Genomic DNA, 25,390 nt, shown 5'->3' with positions numbered 1-25,390 from the left:
TAGCTGAGGATTAGGCTCTATTTCTTGGAATCTGTCATGCTAGATATGATGCCTCCATATTAAACCTGCACATTAAATATGGTTCATCTTCTTTTTTTCCAAGGGCATTCCAGGTAAAAATGGAGAAAGAGGTCTTCCTGGTCCCCCTGGCTCACAGGTCAGTTTCTTTAATCACCTTTTCTTTACCAATACTGTACAATGCCCTCTGCATTTTCCATCCTTTAAAAAAAAATGAACTGCTCCATAACCACAGTATAATTTTGGTTTTTGGTAGGGTCTTCCTGGAAAGGATGGTGAAGGTGGTCCACCAGGTCTCACAGGACCTCCTGTAAGTAGTGTCTAAATAGAGTGTCAAAATTAAAAAAATCTGGAACAGTTGATACATTACTTTGTCTGGAAACAGTATATCTGAGGAAATACTCTTTCTGTGGAATTGTTGTTTATAATAAGAGAGGAGATGGCACTGACCAGAGTATGTGCATGAACTCCAAAAGGCATTAAGGATCAAGAATGCATGTGCCTTATGGAGTGCAGGACAGCCATGACTGGCTTTGATTACCTGTCTTCTCTGTATGGAAGTTGTCCTAGCCATAGTCCAATATCAATCTGCTTCTGTAGTGGAAGCACAGGTAGCCCAGAACTATCATAGTACCCAGGGGAGCCCAAAGAGTATCATTATATGATCTGTTCCTCCATGCCCTCTGAGTCACTGGTACAGTTTTGCATATTTAGAAGATACTCAAAAATAAAAGACAACATAGTATTTATAAACAATTAGGAGCCTTAGTATTTTTTAAAATCATTTCTATAAAATATAACCAGTATGTGTTTCATCCTTATTTATATAAAAATACTTGACTTGTATATTTCTGCAAGTCAAATCTCTAAGATCAGAAGGTCATGACAGATATAACAAAACCTGATACCTGTAACAAAACACTAATGGTTCATCTTCCTGTTTTCCTTTTTTCCCTAACAGTTTGTGTTTTAGAGTATACGTAGATTGTTTAAGCCAATCCTTTATGTACAGAATGATGTTGAAGAATTGTATGGCTTCTCTCTTTCCAGGGTAGTCCTGGAGAAAGGGGAGAACCAGGAACTATGGGCCCACCTGGCTTACAGGTATTGTTCATTCTTCTTTTATTCCTTCCAGTATAACATTTTAAAACAAACTAATAAAAAAGGAAATAAATATTTTCAGTAGATCTTATTTCATCATATTTTTAAATGTGAGTGATTGACTCATTTAATAAGTTATGCAGCAATTATAATATTACTAAGCAAGATGCTTGAGGAATCTCTAAAAATAATCTGGATAGCTAGATATCTAGTTAGAACTTATTACTTTATACAACACAGCATTCAAGTACTGAAATATTTCCACATTTTTGTATCAACATTTTTTTCTGTGATTTTAAAGAATAAATAATTTATCTTGGAAAACCTTGACTAGAATAGATTCATTTCTGTAAGTTCTCTAGGTAAGTGTTTCTCAACCTCTTTCAACTCAGAGCACCCCTCCACAGCTTTTCTGAATTTAGCAGCACAACATTTAAAAAAACGTATGTATTTATAATAATTTGTAAACAATAATATGACTGGAAAAAACATTTTTAATAGGTCAACAGGTAAAAATCTTTTTGACAGTATGGACTTCTATTTGAAATCTTTGGGTTTCTCTTATGGAGTATGTATGTGTAGGTATTTGTACACTTACTAGGCCTATGCGAAGCTTTGGTCCCCGATTCAATTCAGCAGAGATTTGGCCTGATTTGGTGCCTGAATCTCTGAATCAGAATGGAATCAAAGGACCCTTTAATCTCTCCAAATCAGATCGGAATCCTGAGAATCGATTCGGGGAGATTTAGAAAGATTCAGTGATTCAGACATAAAGACAACTTTATATGTTTTTTCTGCATACCTCTAGGTAGTAGGGGCTCATGAGTGCTGCAGTGCTGGAGAGCATGGAGTGTCCCAGAGGAGTATGGGGGGCTCCCCAGTATGCTCAGCAGCAGACCTGGAAGTGGACCAAAAGCACTTCCGGTTCACTTCCAGGTCCACTGGGGGGCACACACAGGGGGGCCCCCACATCCCCCTGGCTTCATGACTGGTGTCTTCTGGGTCTGGGGGGGCACCTGGGGTCTCCCTGCAGCCAATCTCCAAGCCGGGGGGCACAAAGGGGCCCCCTGCACACTCTCTGGTAGACCTGGAAGTGGACCAGAAGTACTTCCAATCGACTTCCAGGTTCACCGCCTAGCACGTGGGGCGACCCCCCATGCTGTTGTGGGACACTGTATCTGCCCCAGCATTGCAGTGATCATGAGCTGTGCCTGCTATCTCAAGGTACATATAAAAAAAGAACTTTTAAAACTGTGTCTATGTCCGAATTGCTGATTCTCTGAATCAGTTTCCAATTTTCAGATTTGGATTCAGCCAAATCAAATCAAAGACAGTGATCTGAATCAGCTAATCAAATCTCTGTATTCAATTCAGGCTGAATCTGAATCAGATAGAGCCTGTTTTGCACACCTCTAACACTTACCAGTGCCATCATTGCACGGCACCCCAGAACTCTACAAAACACTGGTTGAAAATCCCTGATCTAATTTTTTTTTTCACATATCTTCATGAAATATTACAACATATAGCTAAGTTTGTCTAGATAAATAATTATTTATATATATTTTAATAATTGAAGTGGTATCTTTCCTTTGTATAGGGATTGCCAGGTAACCCAGGATTAGCTGGAGAGAGTGGAAAACCTGGAGAAGCAGTAAGTTGGTGTTCTTTTTTCAGAAAGAAAGGAAAATCAGAAGAAAAATACATGGGTACATTTACACGAGAGGAGTTCTGCACAACAGACTAATTTGCTGCACAGTAAAGCATCATTGTCTACATGTGCATGGCAATTAGGATTCAGCAGACTAATTTACTGTGCTGATGGACTGTCCCATCAGCTACAAGTGGTATCTAGAACTGCACTATATTACTGCACTTAAATGCACGTGTAAACAATAACATCAGGATTAGTTTATTCCTGCTCAAATTAAGCCAGAATATATTCAGTCACCCCTGAATATATTAATTTCGCATATAGACAAGCCCAAGGAGGAGCAATTCCTAAGAGGCTCCCTTTTGAGATTCAGCAAGCCAGTAAGCATGTGTCTTGCAAAGCTGTAATCTATGTCAGGCTCCTTCATGCATCAGCGCAGAGGGGATGATTCATTGTGTCATAGTTTCATAGCTGTAGGATTGTAAGGGACTTAAGTAGATCATCAAGTCCGACCCCCTGCCCTGGGCAGGAGTGAATTGTGGGGTCATATGACCTCAGTTAGGTAATTATCAAGCCTCCTTTTAAAGACCCCCAAGGTAGGAGCCAGCACCACTTCCCTTGGAAGTCGATTCCAGATCCTAGTTGCCCTGACTGTGAAGTAGTGCCTTCTAATGTCCAGCTTGAACCTACACTCAAACAACTTATGGCCATTATTCCTTGTTACTCTGGGAGGTGCTTGGGGGAACGGGGTTTCTCCCATTCCCCTCTGGTGCCCCCCGGTGAGTTTATAGATAGCCACCATATCCCCTCTCAGCCTTCTCTTGTGAAGGCTGAACAGGTTTAGGTCCCGTAGCCTCTCCTTGTAGGGTCTGCCCTGCTGATGGGTTGCTAATACCAGGAAATGGATGAGGACAGCAGATCAAGAACCCATGCTCAGAATGAAACCATTGGCCAACCCCCACCAGAATCAGTAGAGTAGAGGTGGAGTTGGAAGGATGCAAAGATAATACTGCTAATACAGCCATCATGATGCAGGCAATAATTTTATTCTTAAGTCTTCTTCCTTCAAAACCTAATAAATGTTTTAGTAGCTTAAGTTTTAAATCGCTGTCATGCTGTTAGTATATCTGCACTATTAGTGCTGATTCAATTGCCTAATTTCCCTTTTCTACCCACAGAGATAACCCCCTGAAAACAGAGCTAAAATCCAAACTCTTAAACCTGTGAAAGCATGATATTTTGACACTATTTCTGCTCCACTCTCTAAGAAGTTCTACATTTAGCATTTTTAGCCCATGCTACTTACTCCTTAACAGGGGTCAGTCAACATCATGGTGCTTCAAATTCTATTTTATCATTTTCAGGGGTAGCACCAAAACTTATACATTTGTAGTTAATTTATGTTTCATTTTAAACAGGGAATAAAAGGTGAACCTGGAGGTCCTGGACCCCAAGGCGTTAAGGTAAGTATTACTACAACATTTTCATCATGAAACATATAAATGAGATAATAAATGCTAAATCATAAGGCAAGTTCAAGACAAACATTGGAGACAAAGCAGGAATAGTTATTTTTTAATCACAGGGTGAAAATGGCATCCCAGGTGAACGTGGTGCACAAGGTCCTCCAGGGAGCCCTGGAGCTAGAGGTGGAATAGGTCCACAGGGTCCAGAAGGTTCCAAGGTACCTACACATTATTCAAATTTTTTACTTTGTGATGTGCATCATTCTGATGTAGTCAAAGTTGATCTTCTTTTTTTACTTTCCCTTTGTACATTCAGGGTCCTCAAGGTCTTCCAGGCCCCCCTGGTGGTCTAGGACCTCCTGGCCTACAGGGAATGCCAGGGGAGAGAGGACCTGGTGGCAGTGCTGGACCCAGAGGAGAAAAGGTAGCAATGATTTTCATCTCAGTCTATGCTGTGGCATTAGTCCACACAAAGAAAAAATGCTTAGTTGTTATGCATTTCACTTTTAGCTAAATGACATACTTGATGCTCATCTGCAATTCCTTTTAATGCTTCTAAAGGTCAGGGTTTTTTTCTCTAAAAATCAAGATATAGATTTGAAAAAGACTACAGCATGTAAAGATATAGTGCTAACTATGCTTTTCTAAATTAGTCCACATACTCTGGATGTGTCTACATTAGAGTTGTGTGAAGCTTCAGTCCCTGATTCAATTTGGCAGAGATTCAGCCCTATTCAGTGGCCAAATCTCCAAATCCAAATCAAATCAGAGGACCCTTTAATCACTCCAAATCAAATCAGAACCCTCCAAATCGATTTGGAAAAATTCGGATAGATTCAAAGATTTGGAAATAGAGACAGTTTTCAATGTTTTCTCTACATACCTCTAGGTAGTAGGGACTCATGAGCGCTGCAATGCTGGGGAGCAAAGAGTGTCCCACAAGAACATGGGGTCTCCCCAGCATGCTCAGCAGCAGACCCGGAAGTGAACCAGAAGCACTTCCAGTCCACTTCTGGGTCCACCGACAAGCACGCTGCCCCTCTCCCCCCCCCCCCAGCATTTCCCCAGCTCAGTGACTGGTGCCTGTTGAGTCTGGGGGAGTACCCGAGTTCCCGCTGCAGCCAATCGCTGAGCCAGGAGGGCATGAGGGGGCCCCCCAGCATGCTCCCCAGCAGACCCGAAAGTGGACCAGAAGTACTTCCGGTCCACTTCTGGGTTCACCTCTGAGCACATGAAGGGGCCTCCCGCACTCCTGTGGGATGCTCTATGTGCCCCAGCATTGCAGTGATCACAAGCTATGCCTGCTACCTCAAGGTATGTAGAAAAAAGTTTTAAAGCTGTGTCTATGTCCAAATTGCTGATCCTCCAAATCAGCACCGAACCTTCAGAATCAGATTTGGTGGAATCGAATCAGGGACAGTGATCTGGATCAGCGAATCAAATCACTGTCCCTGACTCAGGCTGAATCTAAATCTAAATCGAATAGGGCCCACTTCACACACCCCTAGTCTACATGTGCCTATTATTGCACAGCAATAAACTCTGGAGCTTCTTGCTTCCATGCACGCATCTGCACGTGCACCCAGGATTACAGCATTATAAGCCAGGAGGAGGCCTCAGGGGTCAGTCTGCCAAGACAGGGCTACTTTCTTGACTCAGCATACTGCAGGGTGGCTGGCTGGGGCCCAAGGGTGCTTTAGTGTAGGGCTAGCCAGCAGACAGCTCTCGCATTGAAGCAATCTTATGCCCCAGCCAGCCTGGGCAACATCTAAACATGTGCTGCTGGGGAGTTTTTTTACTCCACACCAGGACAGTATTTGCATTTACAAGTACTATCCCACTGCAGAGTAAATTAGTTTACTGTAGCATAATAGCTGCGCACATGTAGACATGAGATGTTGACTGCACCATTAATTAGCCAACTGCACAATAAATGTCTTGTTTAGACTCACCTTATTTCAAGCAATGGCACTATACTATTTTATACAAAAGGAGGAATATTGCCCGTGAAATTTTCCCACCTTTGAGGGTGAATGGATGTTGAATTTTGCCCTCGAGTTCTGTGTCTGACCCTGTATCACTGTAGAATGTTATACTGAAAGCCAAATTTGTATAACTTTAGTTAAAAACACCAGTTATTACAGTATTCTTGTGGTGTCTTTCTCAGTAAATGTATTGATCCCTTTTGCCATATGTTTGACAGGGAGAGCCTGGTGGAAGAGGCGGTGATGGCTTACCTGGTAAAGATGGAGTGAGAGTGAGTAGAACCTTTCAAGCTACAGATGATGTCATAGATTTCACAGACATTAGGCTGGATGGGACCTTGCAAGATCATCGACTCCAGCTCCCTGCCCAAGAAGCAGGAAGTCAGCTGGCATCAGAGACTTAATTGACTTAATTTCAACAGCTGCTTAATATCCATTTACACTATAAGCATACTTTTAGTGAATTCATATCACTTTATGATATGAAACACCAAATTCTATTGTATCCAGAGCAACTTCATTAGCTTAATTTTTGGAGCATTTACTACATGAGAGACATCAGATCTGGTGCCATCCACTACCCTAAAAGGATCAACATCTCCTACTTTCCAGGAAAGTATCCTAATCTCCTCACTATAAGCTATTCTAGAGTGGAGTAGAGGCCACTCTCCACCTCTTTTGTTAGTACCGTTCTACTTTGTGTGCCGGGCTCCCAGGCTACATTAGCATAAAAATACAGGATTCCATAAACTAGAAAGAGAAAAGGTTAGAACAGCATTGAAACCCAGTTGTTATGACACTTACCTGAGAGAGGGAAGTCCTAGATCCCAGTTCCTACTCAAAGGACTATTTGATCATGAAAGTAATTGCATAATTTAGTAATTTCTAGAGCTGCACCAGTAAACCAGGACTTCTGTCCCCAACAGAATATAATATAAATGCCATTATACTAGAGTGTTGTGCTCTTTTTCTGCAAGCATTTATTTATTCCATATGTGTAGAAACAGCAGAAGAGGGAACTGAACATGGGATACTCACATCTTAGATGAAACTCTTACTACTGAGCTACTTACAGAAGTAAGGGAGAACCCAAACCATCACCACCCTTTGGAGAGAAGTGGCTATTGCTGCCACATTTATACATAATGTATAGTGCAGCTTGATATGGTAGAAATGCTCTGAGAACACATACTGGAATAAGCATCCCAAGTGAAACCAGCAGAGAAATACCTGTTGTGTGCATCCTGATGAAGCCTATGCATGATATGACCACTGAGTTATTCCCTAGGCTTGTAAAGAATGAAGTACTTCTGGGTGTTTTCAGAAACACAGCTTAAATGCCTTTTAAAGCCAAAACTGAAGGTACCTAAATATTTTCAGAGTTACTAGGTTTAGCTGATGAATGGATATTTTTACAAATCATATTTTTAGATTTAGGTGTCTACATCCCTTCTAAATGGAACTATATTCCTTTTATGTATCTGCCCTTACTCCTCTCCTCTTATTTGAGGGATATAGAATTGGATCAAGTATTATACAGCCATGAGATGGTAACTGAACTGTTAGAAAATGTTGACATGCAGGTCAATAAATGAATAAAATAATGATTTGGACATTCAGAAATTCTCTTTGAAGAAATAGATCAACTAACTGGTGTATAAACCAATTAATGGGAGAATGGGTGTAAAGTTATATAAATGTATGACTGCCTTTGTGTGCCAGTGGAAAGACTCTCACTGACTTCTATGGGAATTCCATTAGGCCTTAGATAGTGGCACAGTAAAGTCAATGTACATTAATCAAAGATCAGTCAAATCCATCAAAATGCCAACTTGATAAATAGGGGCAAAACAATACATTGACATTTATAGACTTTCTATTATTTAAGTAGCTGCAGAACCATGCTTATACTGAGACTGAAATTCAAGTTCTATTGATCATAAAAATAATACTGCTAAATACTAAAGCATTGTTTTCTAATTATTTAGGGTCCTGCAGGTCCCATTGGACCTCCTGGTCCATCTGGCCCACCTGGAGAAAAGGTAATGTATAACAAAAAAGTGTGTTTGAATAAGGTGTTGTGCATATGTAGGTCTGAAATTGTCTAATGAGTTAGAAGAAGAACTCTGAAATAAACTTCATTCTTTTCTTTCAGGGTGATATTGGACCACATGGCCCCCCTGGTCTTCCTGGTGCCCGTGGGGGTCCTGTAAGTGGCAGTCCTTTTGTCCAACCTACTGTAGATTATATCAATGTATTTGGCTTTATTTCCAAAGGTTTTAAGTGCTGGCAGCTGCATGCAGACTTAACTGCTATTTTCAGTTGCTCAGAACTTCCGAGAGTCCCACCACTTGTTTTTAATACTACCAAAGATATAAGAATGGTTGTAAAGGTAGTGACACAATGTTTCTACCCATTTCCCATGCATTTGAAAGTATCACAAGACCAAAACTAAACCTTGACGTTTTTGAGCCATTAATTTAAGTGGAGTGATTTTTATTTTTTCTGTCTTTTATCTGTTTATTTTTAGAATTAAATAACCAGTTGGAAATATATCCATTTCTGTACTCCAAGAGAAAGCAAGGCAGGATGCCCTAAAAAATAACTCTCTCAGAAAAATATAAGCTTTAATAAGATACATCCTATTTATATGTTATGAATGGACTTACAGAGAGCAGGGGTAGCCAATCCATTCATAGCATCTGATAAAGTATGTTGTTGCCTATGGAAGCTTACATATTTCTGAATGAGTTAGTCTCTAGTCTCTTTATGAATGAGTTAGCCTTCTGCCCAACTTAGATTAACATAGGCTAACTAGCTCTCTGTATGTTTACATTTCATATTAATAAAATGAGCCAGATTCCAATCACACACTTATATCAGACAAACTCCATGGAATGACTCAATAAAAATCAGGACCTGACATGTTATTGATGATTAACACATTTGACATAATAAACCAGTTTGAAAACATACAGTTTCAAAAGCCATATTCACATTTTATTTCAACTACTGGCCTGCCAGAGAAAAATGAGCCTATTCACTGTAGTGTCTTCATATATTAGGCATAAAAACTGTTTTTATCATTTTTCCCTTTGTTCATTTTCTTCAGGGTGACCGAGGAGAACAAGGTTCCCCAGGGCCTGCTGGATTCCCTGGAGCTCCTGTAAGTAAGAATAGGAAAAAAAATTGAAACTCATTGTTTAATTTTAGGTCATTTGTATTGGCTTTTTTGGTCACTGAGGCACATTGAGCTGATGTTTTCAGAGAACTATCCACAATGAAAACAAACTCTCTTTCCTGAGTCATAACAGCCAGTTCAGAACCCCGTACTGTATATACATAGTTGAGGTTATTTTTCTTCATATATATTACCTTGCACTTGTCAACATTGAAATTCATCTACCATTTGTTTGTCCACTCACTTAGATTGATGAGATCTTTCTGGAGTTTCTCTCCATCAGAGTAAAATTTCAAATTAGATTTCTGTTCCTAAAACAGAAATATGTGGGTTCTGATTCTGATCTCACTAATGTCAGTTTTATATTTTCCATTGCCTTCATTAGGACTACATCGTTTGAGCTTGCATTTCAACCAAGCAACAGGATCCCTCTAGTAATAGTCAGCTCAGTCCTATCATGCTTTTAATTAAATTATATTTAGAATAGTTAATTTTTCATTTTAATAAAGGGACAAAATGGGGAACCTGGTGGAAAAGGAGAGAGAGGCCCTCCGGGTCTACGAGGTGAGAATGGTCCCCCTGGAGTTGCAGGCCCACACGGAGGCCCTGGTGCACCAGTAAGTATTAATTGCTATCCTACTTCTACTAATACTTCAGTCTTAATACAGCTTCCAGTTCTTTCAGCCTTTAGATCAAACAAGTGTTTGAAATACACAACATATTAATGCTTCTCATATCTTATTGGCTAATTCTATACTGTATTAAAATGTCTCTTTCATGTACTTTAGGGCCCACCTGGTCTCCAGGGAGTAAAAGGAGAACGTGGTATTCCTGGTAGCCCTGTGAGTATTATCTTTTTTTCTATCATTCTCTCACTAGGAGACAGCACACTTAGTACTAAGACAGGAACTCCAACATGGTCTGCAGAAGGCAGAGACATTTATAAACTTCATTTTAAAAAAAAAGTCCTAGCAAAATTCTCCTGCCACAGGGGATAACTGGAGGAGTTAAACCATATGATAGCCTACTTAAGATTACCTACAGTTATAGCTGAAAGTTCTGTTTGGCTGGCTTTTTAAGTTCATGATTTAGATTTTCATTTAAAAAGTTAACATTTGGACTATGTGTTCTGAACTGTGCAAATTAATTTGGGTCTTATACAAAACAACTAGGGTTTTTCTCAAGGACCTGTGTTCCTGCTTCTTGCTTGTACCATGAATTTGATACTACATCAAAGATGTATTAACTGCAGTTAACAAATCAACCATCTGACATGTCCTTCCCTGCATTATTAGTAGTCAACCATTGATCCTTCTGCATAATGGTGTAAATGTGAGAGGTCACCAGTACCTTCAACATGTATGCCTGGGCAGGACCATAGAGGAGTGGAGGTGAAAGTTGTCCAGACTTTCCATCCCCTCTTTAGACCACTGAGACAAAATCCAAAGGCCAGACTGAGTTCAGACGAGCAGTGCCTGGATGGCTGTAGTTATATGCACATCCAGGAAGGAAACCAGTATCTCCAGTGTAGAAAACAAGTCTACCACTGGACCACAACAACAGGCCTTGCTTTATTACTAACATACAAAATACAGAATTGTATACAGAAATAAGTTTTTGACTTTTCAATGTTTTAGTATTTATGTTTGAAATGTTTGTTTGTAGGGCTCAGGTGGTTTCCCTGGTCCTCGTGGTCTGCCTGGTCCCCCTGGTAATAATGTAAGTTATATTGTCATTCGTTCATACTTACCTTTCAAGTGCACCTAAAACATATCTTTACACGTTGGCATAAGTAAAACATATGGTGGGGTATAATGAAACTGAAGTATCTCCGTAGAAATAGATTTATTCCTGGTAATAGCATTCTTTTATTTACTTCCTTAATACTCTTCTTTTTTTTAAGCTTGCTCCTTCATTAGCATTATTAGGATCTTTCCAATAGCTCCAGTGGTGGTTGGATTTCATCTTTGGTTGGTCAAAAATGTCCTGTTCTCTCTCTCACTTTTCTATAATACAAGAAGTGCAGAGTTTAGGGTGCACAGTTTTGTCTTTCTCTCCTCTCCCAAAGCTTTCAGTATTCTGTCAGTCATTTTCAGAGTGATGACAGCTGAGACTCTATGTGTTTTTTCATTGTTTATAGAAAAAACTGTATCAAAACCAAACAACTAGTGATAGAAGTATTAGGAAGGAAAATGTTCCATGAGACCTTCCCTTCCACAGTATGAAGATAAGAGACCTGCAGGTGCACACTGATCCACTGTAATAAGAAGTTGTTGCATAATACCCTTGACCAAGTTTTATAAATCATCCCTATTTGAAAAAAAATGCTACTCTTCATATATATCTTATCTCTGATTTCCATAATACACACTACGGTTATGGATTCTTTAAAAATAATTGAGAAAGCATAGAATTTATTCTGTTTATCCTATTTTTGTGATTAAAAAGTAAATATGAATCTACTGAACATAAATTATCATGCTAAATCTGTTAAGGAAATGCTGATGTAAGGTCTTATTTCCTGGAAGCTCATAATTTCCTTAACAGATTATTATGGCTTTTTACTTAGACCTATATTACAGTTCTTGTTTTACTGCTTGATTGATAAAAATACCAAGATGGGTATATAGGCTCCAATACCTCTATTAACTTTAATAGGTATTGTATCAGACTTTCCACATGTCCAAAGCATTTTTTCCATGTCTATGACATAGTGACAAAGAGAGTTCTAGGATATGAAATGGTTGAATAATTCCAGAAACTGACCAGTACCACCAATGTCTAGATAACCACTTAGAAGAGCCAAATTTTAAAACATAATTAAGGAGAGGTAAAACAAAATCTAGACTTAAGTCAGTAGGAAAGGAATAAACTTTTTATGGTGAAAGCAAATCAAAGCAATTTCAACCTCAGATGCCTCAAGTTATGTCTATGTTTACATTTGACAGTAAAACAAGCAACATATTTTTTTTTAATAGTTGCTGAACATGGACAATGAGAAATGATCATCATGAAGTAGTATTTATCATATCAGATACTTTATCTCATTCTTTTCTTTTTACATTTATAGGGTAATCCAGGGCCACCTGGTCATGCTGGAGCTGCAGGCAAGGATGGCCCTCCTGGTCCAGCAGGTCACACTGGTCCACCTGGCAGCCCAGGCGGTGCTGGTCTAAAAGGTGAACCTGGCCCACCAGGTGAAAAAGGTCCACCAGGAGGACGAGGAGAACAAGTAAGCAAATTACTTTGCAGGATTCTTTAAACCTATAAATAAAAGTTAGTAAGCACGTCATCAAAAGAGGCTTCCTGATGAATGCTAAAAGATGACAAAAAGCCATGTTTTCAAAAATATCCAGCAGTTATTAATTTAGCCAAATTATTTTCAACAGGGTCAAATAGGCCTTCCAGGCCCTCAGGGTCTAGTGGGCGTACGTGGTCAAGTAGGATTACCAGGCTCACGTGGCCTACAGGGCACTCCCGGTCAACCTGGACCAAAGGTGAGTGGAGATATATTGAAGGAATTACCTTCAAAGATAATACCATTAACTTCATTCTAGAAATACCTAGGAGAATTTCAGCCTGTAAGAACAGTCCTGAGTTCCACATGTGATGAATGTGCCAAATTTTCCAACTATTAGGTCAAAGACTATATAATTAGCATTTAAGCCAGTTTCTACCAATATCAGTTAAAGTTTTGGATGAGTGAAGAGTCCAGATCCACAAAGGTATTTAAGCAACTAGCTTCTCAATCAACTTTTAGAATTAAAAAATTAAGTACTTAACTAGGAATGAAGTAGTTAAATACCTTTGGAGATCTGGAGCTAAATGAAAATTGACCAAGCAATTCTGGACTTGTCTCAGTGTGGCATGAACTTCAAAATTCATATTCATATCTAAATCTAAATTTTCCCTACATTTAGCTTTGTTTTTAAATCTAGAACTGCCTTTGATCAATGGTACCAATATTCTTGGATCAATGTGAGGATTTTAAAAAATATGACCAACTTCACCCAACCGAAAACTCCTTATCATCTTCTCATCACATGCACCAAAACTCTAATCCCTCACGTCTCCAGTTCTACCAGATTTCTTGTTTTTATGTCTTGTAAAGTAAAAAAGCTGATGAAATTCTTGAAGCGATTCTTTAGTATTAACTTCACCTAGTGACCCTTGTTTAATTATCCTTATGAATCTTGTTAAAGAAATAAAACCCAAATAAAATATCACTTTCAAGGCCTAATTAAATTAAAAAAGAGAACAAAAATATTTTACATATTTTGGCTAGTATTGTGTTATACCACTAATACAGTGATGTTTGTATATTTATGATTTTTTTTTCAGAGTTGGTCAAAATAACTCTGAAAGTTTAAAATCACTGTTTACAATGGTTGTTTATTATTTTGTATTAGCCTTTAACTATATTGGATTTGTACACATAATATTTTGATGTACTTTGTACCAACCTTTTAATGTACACTGCAGAATTATGCCATACCCAAGAAGCACCTTTGCACACCATGAATGTGTGATGTTAAAAGGAGGAGGAAAAGTTGGTCAGTCACATCACACATCTGTGAGGCCAGATTTTTTTCTTATATTTCATTTAATCACCGTTACTGAGGTTTTATCATGATAATCTGTCAAACTTAACTACACATCTCTGTTCAGAGTGCTTGTACTCTTCATGCAGGACACTGCATTTGATGGTAAGGAGAAATAGAAAATTGGAACATTTGATGACATTAGGAAAAATCAGTCTTAATGAAATCGTTTCATTTGATGTTCAGGGTGAAGATGGTAAACCAGGAGTGAATGGCAGTCCAGGAGAGCGTGGTCCACCAGGTCAAAATGGTGCTGCTGGTCTAAGAGGCTTACCAGGAGAGCCTGGCAGAGATGTAAGCAGATGTTTCAGATCTTTGTGCTAGATTGTAAATTGTACACAGTCCAATTTATGGAGAAATTTGGGAAATGATTGTGCCTCATTAAAAAATCCTCCCTGAAGAGACTAATACATAAGAGAATTAAGTAGAGTCTAGTCTCATATATGATGATGAAGCTTATTGCTCCAGTACAACCTACCCAGTTTGAGGGCTATGGTTCTGTCCCAGTTGGTAGAGAACAAGTAACACTCTGAACCTTCTTATAAGCACTGAGACTGCAGGGTTACAGGCCCATGTAAAACTACCTAAGGGGGCAAATGTAACCTTTTTGTATGCTCCTTTCCTCAAGCCTTGCAGAAGGGCTGCTCACAAACTGCTCCTGTAAGGGCAGCAATTAATTCTCTTATACCTATTTTCTGATTGTGCGGATCATTTTCCCAATAAGCTCTAAAACATGTTGACTATTCCATAATACTGTTACTATTTAAACTTGTACCACTCTGGTTTTCAGGGTAATCCTGGATCAGATGGTTTGCCAGGTCGTGATGGATCCTCAGGACCAAAGGGTGACCGTGGTGAAAATGGTTCTCCTGGTATGCCTGGTCCACCTGGTCATCCTGGCCCCCCTGGTAACACCGGTCCAGCAGGAAAAGGAGGTGAAAGAGGATTTCAGGTAAGTGAAAAAGACAAAGACAAAGAAGCAATGCAATGTCTATTTGCATTGCTTTGGCTTCTGCAATCTGCTTTATGCAGTAAAGGAAAACAGAGCTGTGGAAAAATCTTGATCATTAGTCTACTAGTATTACAGATTTTTAATAATGGGATCCCATAAGAGGAATACCAAGGAGAGGAAGTTGTTGTGTATACAAACCTATTTACTTCTTAAGATACCAAGAGACACTGTCTCAATGTAATTACTATAATTTGCCTCAACACCACCACCACAACAAAAAATGGAGTTTAAGTTTGTAGACCTATCCCATGCTTTCTAATCAGTCCTAGCCTTAATGCATTCTACCTATCTAGAAAAAAAAGGACAATGGTAACTGTATCTGATGATAATTATCATCTTCCAATTTCACAGGGTCCTCAGGGTCCTGCTGGTCCTCCTGGTCCTGCTGGTCTCCGTGGTACTGCTGTAAGTCTCCATGGAAACCACTTTGAAGATCAGTTTATCATTTTCTGTTTGTTTGAAGTTTTTCCCGGGTCGTTTTTTAATTTTCATTAAAAAATTATTTTTAAAGGGTCCCCCAGGTGCTCGTGGTGAAAAAGGTGAAGCTGGTGAGCGTGGCATGAATGGCATTAAGGGTCACAGAGGACATCCTGGCACCCCAGGCCTCCCTGGCCCCCCTGTATGTATCTTGCATTATGTTGAACTGCATAATAAAAATGAAATTCTTCTCAAAATTGCAGCATTTCAATGTCAGGCAACTGAAAACTGAATTTAACCTTATGTAAATGACTAACTAAAAATAACTGTGTAGTAGAATGCTCAATGTATTCAGTTGCTACATTATACCAGGACCCGATCAACAAACTGGAAAAATAAGTATAAGAAAAAATAAGAATAAATATCACAATGATTTGGTTAGTTTTCTAGGAAACAAAGCTGCATTTGTTAAAATGTTTTGGGATTATTGGTTTAGCTTTCTTTAGGTTAAATAATTTTTATGGATATTGGGCATCTCTAAGTGTACACTTTAATGTGCATTAGCCTATTTTAGTGTGCATTAAAGCATCACAGAAAACATGCTACTTAGCTAACATGCATTTTTCTTGTACCTCACAATGGAGGGCACCTATGCATGAGCGCTGAAGCTGCTCCAGCACCCTGGAATTCTAGCTTGTAGGACCAGACTTTGCATTAAAGCTTTTAAAGGTCCCTTTCATTTGTGGTGCTAGTCAATTTGGTGCCACCAAGCCTGTAGGTCTGTTGGGGGTTGCTCATCCCGCGGTAGAGCACTTTACATTTCTCAATGTTGAACTTCACCAGGTTCCAATCTGCCCAGCTTGCTAGCCTGTCTAGGTCCACCTGTATCTGTAGCTTATCTTCAAGCATGACTACACTCCCCCATAACTTGGTGTCATCCACAAACTTGGCCAGTGAGCCAAGTATCATATAGTATCAAAGGAAATTAGGGATGGAAGGAACCTCATAAAGTCCTATAGTCCAGCCCCTTGCAGAATCATCCCTGACCAACCATTCTAGCCATATATCAATGTTTGAATTGTAATGGCAAAAATATAAAATGTAGGTTATAGATGCCACCGCCTAAAAAGTCACTTACTAATATCATACGGTGGCATCTGACTCTTGTGGTTTGCTTGCAGAATGGATAAAGGGATATCTAATAGTTTCATATTCTGGATTTTTTGAAGGAAAGTTACTAACTTTATTTCAGTATATGCTTTACTCTTTGGAAGTTCACCTAAAATTAGTGGTCATTTACTCTTATTTTTTTAAAATTTACTTGCAGAATCCTTGAAATTATCTTGCAGATATCATAGTTATAATAGTAATATAAGGCTACAGGATTTCAGTGGATATAGGGCCTTACCCAAATCAGTGGGAAGGCTCCCACTGGAGTCTTTAGCCATTGGACTAGGACATTATATCATTGATATGTTTTCTGTTTAGAACATCATAGATATTTCTGATGCATGGATACGCTTAGAGAATAATACTATTATTATTATCTTCATTATACTATTATTATCTTCGTTATCATTATTGTTAAGCAGTGGTGTAACTGGGAGTGGGGTGTACCAATAGACAATTTGCAGTGGGCGATGAATAAAAGTGGCTGCTGCTGCTGGCAGCTGCATGTTCGCATATGTGACTATGACAGCAACCAGAAGTCACTGCTTCAGCTTCACCTTGGGGACTTGGCCCTATCCCTACACTGCTTTTATTAAGTAAGGAATCTGTCTTATTTTAACAGGGTGCATTGGGTCCACCAGGTTCAAATGGAAATCCAGGAGCTATGGGTGCCAGGGTAAGTAGGCTTGCCTATAACAGTTTCATACTGTTACATGTCTGCTTCACAGATTTCTATTAATCTTATTCAAATCTTTTGAAATAAAAACACAAAAGCTGACATTCAGGGAAACACACAAATGAAATTATTTTATCATACTTTCTACATGTTGATTAGTTGTTGTTGTTATTCACCTGTATCTGCCTTTATTCTAGGGTCCTCCTGGACCATCTGGGCCTCCTGGAAAAGATGGTATAAGTGGTTACGCAGGTCCCATAGGTCCTCCAGGTCCTCGTGGTAATCGAGGTGACACTGGTGCTGCGGTAAGTGAGCAGCAAGTATTCCATCAGTTAAACAGATTATTCCTCTTTAAAAAGTAAAAATGCAAATCATTCTCTTTTAAATATGTACATAGGAACATACTCTGGAGCTGCTGCTAGTGTAGAAGTGATCTGACCAATAGGTCTAAGTTGAGAAAGATACCAAGCATGAGAAGCCTTGTTCAAATATTCCCATTGACTTCACTGGGTTTTGGATGAGCACCGAACTCTCCCATTTAAGTGGGAAATCAGGAACTCCAGCTTTCTTTACAGTACAGGCTTCCTGCTTTGAAATGTATGTTGTTCAGGATGAAGTAGGAACTGTGCTATACCAGTCATGTCCCTTAGAGGGAGTAATAGAGGGTATAAAGCAGTGGTGGAAGCAGTAGCATTGCCTCCGTTTATTAGTCATTTTGTGGCTGATATGGGCACAGTGGTGCAAAAGCTCCTAGCATACCTCCTTCCCTACAATCCAGCTTTAACAATACGAGCCGCACTTAGTCTCTGAACTAGGAAAAAAATGGGCCCAGGCTTGTCCCAGTTTGGCTTTTACTATAACTAGCTGGTAAAAATAAATAAATAAATACAAGTTTGTCTATAACTAGCCTTCTTCTTAGCTTCATATTTGTGGTCCATAGCATACTCTTATGGCTTTTTAAATCTTGGCTTAATTCTTACTCCAATATTATTTTCTTTATTTCCTAGGGCCCACCTGGCCCACCTGGTCTCCCTGGTCCTCCTGGAGTTACTGGTCCATGCTGTGGTACGGGAGACGGGCCGGAAAAAGGATTTGTGTATCCATTCTACAATGACCAGCCAAGTGATGAAAAGATCAACATAAATGAAATTTTATCTTCAATGAAATCAATTAATAGCCAGATTGAAAACATCATTAGTCCTGATGGCTCACGGAAAAATCCTGCTCGTAACTGCAGAGATCTGAAATTCTGCCATCCTGAATTCAAGAGTGGTATGTTAGATTTTTTTTTTACTCTGGCACTGATTTTTTTTCTTTATAGTTCTGTTCTGAAAAGTATATCTATACCGATTAGATTATGGTGTCTATACTTGTCATGTCCAAATTAAAATTTGCTTCCTTGCTGTCAGCACTGCATATCCTCTGACCTTTCTTTAGACTAGTTGAATGAAATAAAATGTATTATTTTTGTGTCACTAGTTTGATTTGCCCTATCCTCAGTCAAAGATAAGGTACTTCGTGCTTACTACATGTCTTTGGGGAAATAAAAAGACTTCTTTTTTTATCTTTCTGTAGGAGAATACTGGATTGATCCTAATCAAGGTTGCAAGTTGGATGCTATTAAAGTGTACTGTAATATGGAAACGGGTGAGACATGCATCAGTGCTAATCCCAGGAGTGTGCCACATAAGAAGTGGTGGACAAGTACAGATGGTGAAAAGAAACACATATGGTTTGGAGAATCTATGGATGGTGGCTTTCAGGTAGGACATGTTAGATCATCTCATTGAATAGCCTGATTTGTAGTATAGCTATTTCAGTAAAATCTTTAATTAAATTTAGTGCATGGTAGTACATATTCACTGGGTGGCAGATTGATTACCAGAGATGGAAGTAAAATAATATATTTTTGTGTTGCACCACAGTTCAACTATGGAGATTCAGACCTTCCAGAAGATGTCTCAGATGTTCAGCTGGCATTCCTGAGAGTTCTCTCTAGCCGAGCTTCTCAGAATATCACATATCACTGCAAAAATAGTATTGCTTATATGGATCAGGCCAGTGGAAATGTTAAGAAAGCTCTGAAACTGATGAGCTCTATTGAAAGTGAAATCAAGGCTGAAGGAAACAGCAAATTCACATATGCAGTTCTGGAAGATGGTTGTACAGTAAGTAAACACAACTTCTGTATCATAGTGGGTTGGATCCCTTATGGGGGGGGGCGGGCTACATTGTACCTTAGCTAATGCAGGTGCAGAGGAATAAGTAAGAACTACCCCAACCCTTTCCTGGCCTATGTAAAATCAGGACACAGTTGCAGCCCTGGTACTCCAGAAGCTTGACAATCAGAGTAAACTAAGTAGGAAATGAAAGGGGTCAGACAGAGAATAGAAGAACACATGGATGGTTCCCAGAATTAATGGAGACAGAAAAGCTAGTTCATATGATTCCCTACAGCAAGAAGAGGTATAAAACACTTTAAAGATTTATAGTAAATGGTATCTCACCAACAAAAAGAACAGGCAGGTCTGGAAGGCATCATGCTTCTCTTGTAATGCAGTTCATGCTTATGGTCTACCCTTTGCTTGCTATTCAGATCTCTTCTTTATTAAAGGCCTTCCCTCTTTAATGTCCAAATGCCTTTCCCAGTTTTGAAAACTAACTAAAGTTGTGCTGAAATGTTGATCCTGCTCCCTTCACAAATGCAAATTAACACTGTGTAGTCTACTAAGGGCAGCTCTGTAACACAGACTTATGTCAAGTACCAGTACACTCAAACTTCTCTCGTTGCTCCACGTGCAGTCTTCCAAACCAAAAGCAGAATATCCCCATTCACAAGGCACCACACCCAAGATAAGCAGCAGCACAAAGCAGCAGAAAAAATTAATATGCATCTATTCTGCTTCTGATTCAGGAGGTAGAGTTTTTTGAGAAGCAGCACTAATTAATCTGATTAAACCACTGCACAAACAAGGCTACACCACTATCATTTTGGAAAGTAGCATATGCACTGAAGCATGGTATGTCTGAATGCAATACTATCTTCCATGGTATGTTTACTCCAGAAACACTCCTTAAGCATTGACTATTAGGGGGTAGATTTCCCAAACAAAAATTCAGAGTGGAAGAGGAGTTAAAATGCACTGGAAGTGAGAGAGTTTATGAAGAATATAACTTCCCCTCAATTCAGCTGCCCCACATATCTACCCCTCCTGGCTGCCCAGTGGGCCAGCTTCAAGAGAAGAGTTGGAGAGCACTCTGGGTAATGTCTAGAATACTTCACTGAGCAGCATAAAACCTTACTCTGAGTGAGGAACACCTAGAGCTTAGATCTCTCCCTTGCTAGGAATGAGCCCTATTGGGGTAAAAGGTAAAAGGTGAGAAGGACTTCTCCTCCAGTGTCAAACCCCATCTGCAATTATGTGTATGCCTCCAAAGCCTAGACAGCCATCGTACAGCCTACTGAGCATGTTTAGAAGAGAAACACAGTGCAAGCATAGCTATGTGGAATCCCCACTGCGTGGAAGTGCCAAAAACTGTAGTTATACGTAAGTCCTATAGCTACATAAGTCCTGTAGGCAGTCCTGTGGACTTCACTTAGGCAATGAAGCATAAATCTGTTCTAAGAATCAGGGAACCAGTCCCCTACTTGTGCAGAAAATACATATCGTATTTTGGACACAAATATAAAGATACTCTAAATAATGCCTGTCTAAAAAGATACTGACTGGGAAAATACAAGAGATTGAAAGGTGGAGGAATAAACCACATGCTAATGTGAAAAGAGCAAGTGTGAATTTCAGTAAAATATAATCTCCACATTGTACTTCATAGGGTTCCTTTGACACGCTTTTCTGTTTTAAATTTTTACAGAAACACACTGGTGAATGGAGTAAAACTGTCTTTGAATACAAAACACGCAAGACCATGAGGCTGCCCTTGATTGATATTGCACCCATCGATATTGGTGGTCCTGATCAAGAATTTGGTGTGGACATTGGCCCAGTTTGCTTCTTATAAATCAAAGATACGCTCCTTCTGAAACCCTAGCAAACAAATTCACACTCCATCGGTGCTCCTTTTGTTTTAACTTTGTCAGCTAGTACAGGTGATTGTCCATATCCCAGTTATTTATTAACAAAATTTCTGGGAATAGAAAAGTAATTTGATTTAAAGGTTTTGTGGGGGGTTTTGCTATTACACAAAGTACAATAAAAATGCTTTTTGCTTTTTTTTTTTACCAAATTCCATCTTCAAAACATATCTCCATGGTGCTATATTAAAACTTCAACACTAAATAAAACAACACTGTGTTCTATTAGTTGAATACTAGCCAATTTAAAAAGCACTGATTGCTCCCAGTATCAAAGTTTACCCTCCTTTCTAAGATGAAGTCCATAAAACGAGAAAGACTTCCCTGTTTCAACTACCTCAACATGGACAGAAACTGGGATGAGTCTGATGATTCACACCAAAAATAACCAAACAAATCAAAAATGTTGGAACTATTGGTTAATTCATTGGTATCATTTGGCTTTAAATGATATATTTCTGTACTGATTAGTTATGACCAGAGTACAGGGCATCTGAAGAATTTTGAATACCTTAATGTCAACAATTGCCATGATGTTACTGCTGGATTGTATTATGTTTTCAAGGGTGCTTCTATACTTTCCTGTCATTGCTGGTCAAGACCACTAAAATTAAGGAAGTGTAAAAGACTAATGTGTTGGTGCTAATGTATTTTTCACTTCTAAATCTGCAAGGCAGATTTATTGACTTCCATTAAAAGTAAAGGTTTAGCAACAATTGTAAATGTCTCCTGTTAAATATGTAATTGGCATGTCATTTTTGAAGGCTATGTCCCTTCACCCTGTAAAAGTCAAAAGATGCAGAATCGTGAATTTCCTTTGTCACATTAAAACATTTATAGTGTTGAAGGTTAACCATCTTTGTAAGCTTTTATATGGTTGTTGGTCTATTCCTTACAGAGACACATAATAAAATATCATTAAAAAATCCTCCTCATTGTTCCATGAGGTTGACTTTTTGCTTTCCTAACCTTCTGTTCATATCCTTTTCCTCCAGTTCACTAATGGGGAAGTAAATCCTGTTATCCTACCTTTAACTGTTATTAGTTTTTCTGAGAATTTTGCTGAAGTAAAGATTATGAGGAGCAAAACAACTTTAGGTAACCAAAATCCAGGACACACCGTAGCTTCCTATGATAGTGGTGGAGGTGGTGCAATGCCCAAACATAGATCTTAAAGAAGTCTGAATCTAATGCTATCCCTAAGCTGGTCAAATTGAATCTGTCTTTTGAAAAAAAGCCTAATGCTCTGATGGTGCAAGGCCTAAGCAAGAAAGCTTCTAAGAAATTTCTTTGAAATCTAGCCTTATCCCAAAGAAGTTAAATGTAGGCAAGGCATCTAATACTTAGACTAGTGGTTCTTAGCATGTTTTAGACCCAAGGAACCCCTCCATAACTTTTGTGAATTGAGTGGGAAAAAAATGTATTTATTATATTGCTTACCTCCTTGCAAAAGGGCAGGCAGTGGGGACAGGGGAGTAGCCAGGCATGGAGAGCCTGAGTCTGCCATTATTTCCTTATCTCCACATACTTCCTCGAACACCCTTCAAAGGATCTTGCAGAATTTCAGGTATCCCATCAGCCTGGCTGAGAATCACTTACTTAGGTATTACAATACCTGATGAATCAGCATGTGGGGTGCTTGTACACATGACAGGGTTTTAGTCCTTAGGGTTGCATTCCATGTCCCGTAAATTGAAACAGTGGGTTTTAATTGAAATGATGGGGTTTCATTTTTCCATTGCTGTTATGGCAAGGGGCCTGATCTTTGGGGTTTTTTTCAATGAGGGGCCCAATCCTTTTTATTTTTCAGCGAAGCCTGCCCACAGCTGGAATATGAGTTGCCAGCAGTCCAAGCAGCCCCTGAGCTGCAGTGGTCCCTGGACCTTCCCTCCACAGTGGTGGCAGTACTCCACAGGGACATCCAGGTGGGCTGCTAGTGGGATAGGTGCTGCTCCAGCTCAGAGGCAGCACCCAGCCTGATCCAACTCTTCCCAACCCTGATCTGGGGCAGCACTAGCAGCCCACTCAGGTGGCTACAAGGGGTGCCACCACCATGAAGGAAAGAACTGGGGCCCCCTGCAGCTCAGGGGCCACTCTGTCCACTGGCACCCGGAAGAGGCAGGCAGACTCTGCTGGGGGGAAAGGATCAGGCCCCTCGCTGCTTCTGTCTTCAGGAGGTGCCTACTGTAGGCACAAGTGGTGAGGGGCCTGATCCTTTTCTTCTGCAGAGCCTGCCCACTTCTCCCGCAGCCAGGGGGCAAACTGACTAATAGCTAGATGTAGTTTAGTTTGCAATGATACAAACTCATTTAAAAACCCCAAAACTCTTGCATGTGTACAGTGTGATGCCATTCAGCCACACAAATTGACATTTTTGTCATGTGTACATCATAATGGCATCATGTGTACAAGCACCTGTGGAAATCTGCATGAATCTAGCACCTTTAGGAGCGAAGCCCTATGCCAGCTATTAAACATACTAGTAATACTTAGACATATAAATGTGATACTATTGCATCATGCATGACTAAATCCTGGAAAGACTGTTCAAGTAAAAGATGAGTTAACCTTAAAGTCTTAAGTTGAAGAAAAGTGGACAGGGGAATCTAGCATCAGACAAAGTTAATTATTCTCCTATCCTAAACAGGGAGCTTAATACTCCAGTACTGCAAAAGTCTAGAAAAGCATAGCATCCTAATGAACCAATTTCATTCTAGATCTTAAACCAGTGAAACTGTTTCACCTTCCTACAAAAGAAGCCTAATTTAAAAGGTATTGCGTAAAGCATATAGGCCTCTAAGGACCCTATTTGGGTGTACCACTGCCTGATCCTATTTAGCCATGGACACCAAAACCCAAAACCACCACACCAATTGGTATCCATGTCAAAACACACACACGCATCCATTGAAACTGATTAAAATAGCTTACCTGAAGAATCGTGGAATTGCATCCTTGGAAATTTCACACAGCAGATTAGATAAACGCTTATCTAAAATGGTTTGAATGGGGATGATTCTGCTTTGAGCAGAGAGATAAACTTGATAACTTCCTGAGATCCCTTCTACCGTAATTTTCCATGGTTCTGTAGAGGGTTTGGGGACATTTATTTATACACAATTCCCAGCTAAATCACGACTACAGTGTCTGATTCCATTAAGGTAACTACTGGATAATTTCTGAATATGCACAGTAGGCCAACTATAGTTAACTAGGTAGTTTTTCAGGCTAAGATGAAGAGCAACCTTAGCAGAAATTTGCCTGTTGCACAGGGTAGAAAAGTATCACACTTAGATGCCTAAGTAACACTAATATGGCTAATAACCTCTAAGGAATTTATCTGAGTCTGTTTGAGTTCTGCTCCACTGCTATGTCACATAAGTGGCACTTATACAGGCACTTAGTTGCCAAAGTCATGTTGTCAAATCCTATTTCACGCTCCCTCAGACACTAAATCATGCATGACGTGACCATGTGTGTCATATTTTCCATTTTGCCAACAATAACACAGAGATTACTTACTGGCTCTGCATTCTCAGCTCCAATCCAATATGTCCACTTACACACACACGGCATCTACAGCTTATTATGATCTTCTGAACATATTAACTAATTCTTCAAAGTGTCATGGAAGGTTATAAAACACCACATTGGGATCTGAATGCTCGCAGTGAAAATACGTTGCTTGTCACAGGTGTTCCCATGTCAAATTAGGTAAACCTCCTAATTTGTCCACCACCAGTGTCAGCCCCCTAAGTAAGATCATGTAGGAGCATTGAGCAGATTTAAGATACATACTCATTTGAATTAGCATAAATCAACATAGGAGGAGATGTCAGGAAGTGCCAGATTGATATTGAGGTAAGATTAGGGAAAGCAAGGAATTTTGTAAGGACAAGAAGCAATTCGGTCAAGTAGAAACTAGAGAGGCTTAAAGAGGGACCCATGAGGCAGTACAGACTGGTTAGAGACCGCTGTGGTAGTCAGACAAGGCTGGGGAAAGGACATATTGAGCT

General features: G+C 39.5%; 1 protein-coding gene across 1 annotated transcript in view; it reads left to right on the top strand.

Moving 5' to 3' along the window:
• COL3A1 (collagen type III alpha 1 chain) overlaps positions 1–22,302 on the top strand; it is a 79,814-nt gene extending 57,512 nt beyond the window's left edge. The window contains exons 25-50 of the mRNA XM_090045266.1: positions 104–157; positions 275–328; positions 1,069–1,122; positions 2,720–2,773; positions 4,192–4,236; positions 4,359–4,457; positions 4,556–4,663; positions 6,443–6,496; positions 8,213–8,266; positions 8,380–8,433; positions 9,337–9,390; positions 9,915–10,022; positions 10,194–10,247; positions 11,071–11,124; positions 12,476–12,637; positions 12,795–12,902; positions 14,193–14,300; positions 14,797–14,958; positions 15,370–15,423; positions 15,530–15,637; positions 17,228–17,281; positions 17,479–17,586; positions 18,289–18,553; positions 18,857–19,044; positions 19,207–19,449; positions 21,155–22,302. Coding sequence (XP_089901392.1) covers positions 104–157; positions 275–328; positions 1,069–1,122; positions 2,720–2,773; positions 4,192–4,236; positions 4,359–4,457; positions 4,556–4,663; positions 6,443–6,496; positions 8,213–8,266; positions 8,380–8,433; positions 9,337–9,390; positions 9,915–10,022; positions 10,194–10,247; positions 11,071–11,124; positions 12,476–12,637; positions 12,795–12,902; positions 14,193–14,300; positions 14,797–14,958; positions 15,370–15,423; positions 15,530–15,637; positions 17,228–17,281; positions 17,479–17,586; positions 18,289–18,553; positions 18,857–19,044; positions 19,207–19,449; positions 21,155–21,301 — 2,607 coding nt within the window. The 3' untranslated portion in view covers positions 21,302–22,302. The remainder of the gene's footprint in view (positions 1–103; positions 158–274; positions 329–1,068; positions 1,123–2,719; positions 2,774–4,191; positions 4,237–4,358; positions 4,458–4,555; positions 4,664–6,442; positions 6,497–8,212; positions 8,267–8,379; positions 8,434–9,336; positions 9,391–9,914; positions 10,023–10,193; positions 10,248–11,070; positions 11,125–12,475; positions 12,638–12,794; positions 12,903–14,192; positions 14,301–14,796; positions 14,959–15,369; positions 15,424–15,529; positions 15,638–17,227; positions 17,282–17,478; positions 17,587–18,288; positions 18,554–18,856; positions 19,045–19,206; positions 19,450–21,154) is intronic.
• The last annotated feature ends 3,088 nt before the right edge of the window (positions 22,303–25,390 follow it).

Source organism: Crocodylus siamensis, chromosome 4 (assembly GCF_052110815.1).
Source record: "Crocodylus siamensis isolate JL-2025a chromosome 4, ASM5211081v1, whole genome shotgun sequence".
NCBI lineage: Eukaryota > Metazoa > Chordata > Crocodylia > Crocodylidae > Crocodylus > Crocodylus siamensis.
The sequence above is the reverse complement of the archived record's forward strand: the minus strand, read 5'-3'. Positions and strand labels throughout refer to the sequence as shown.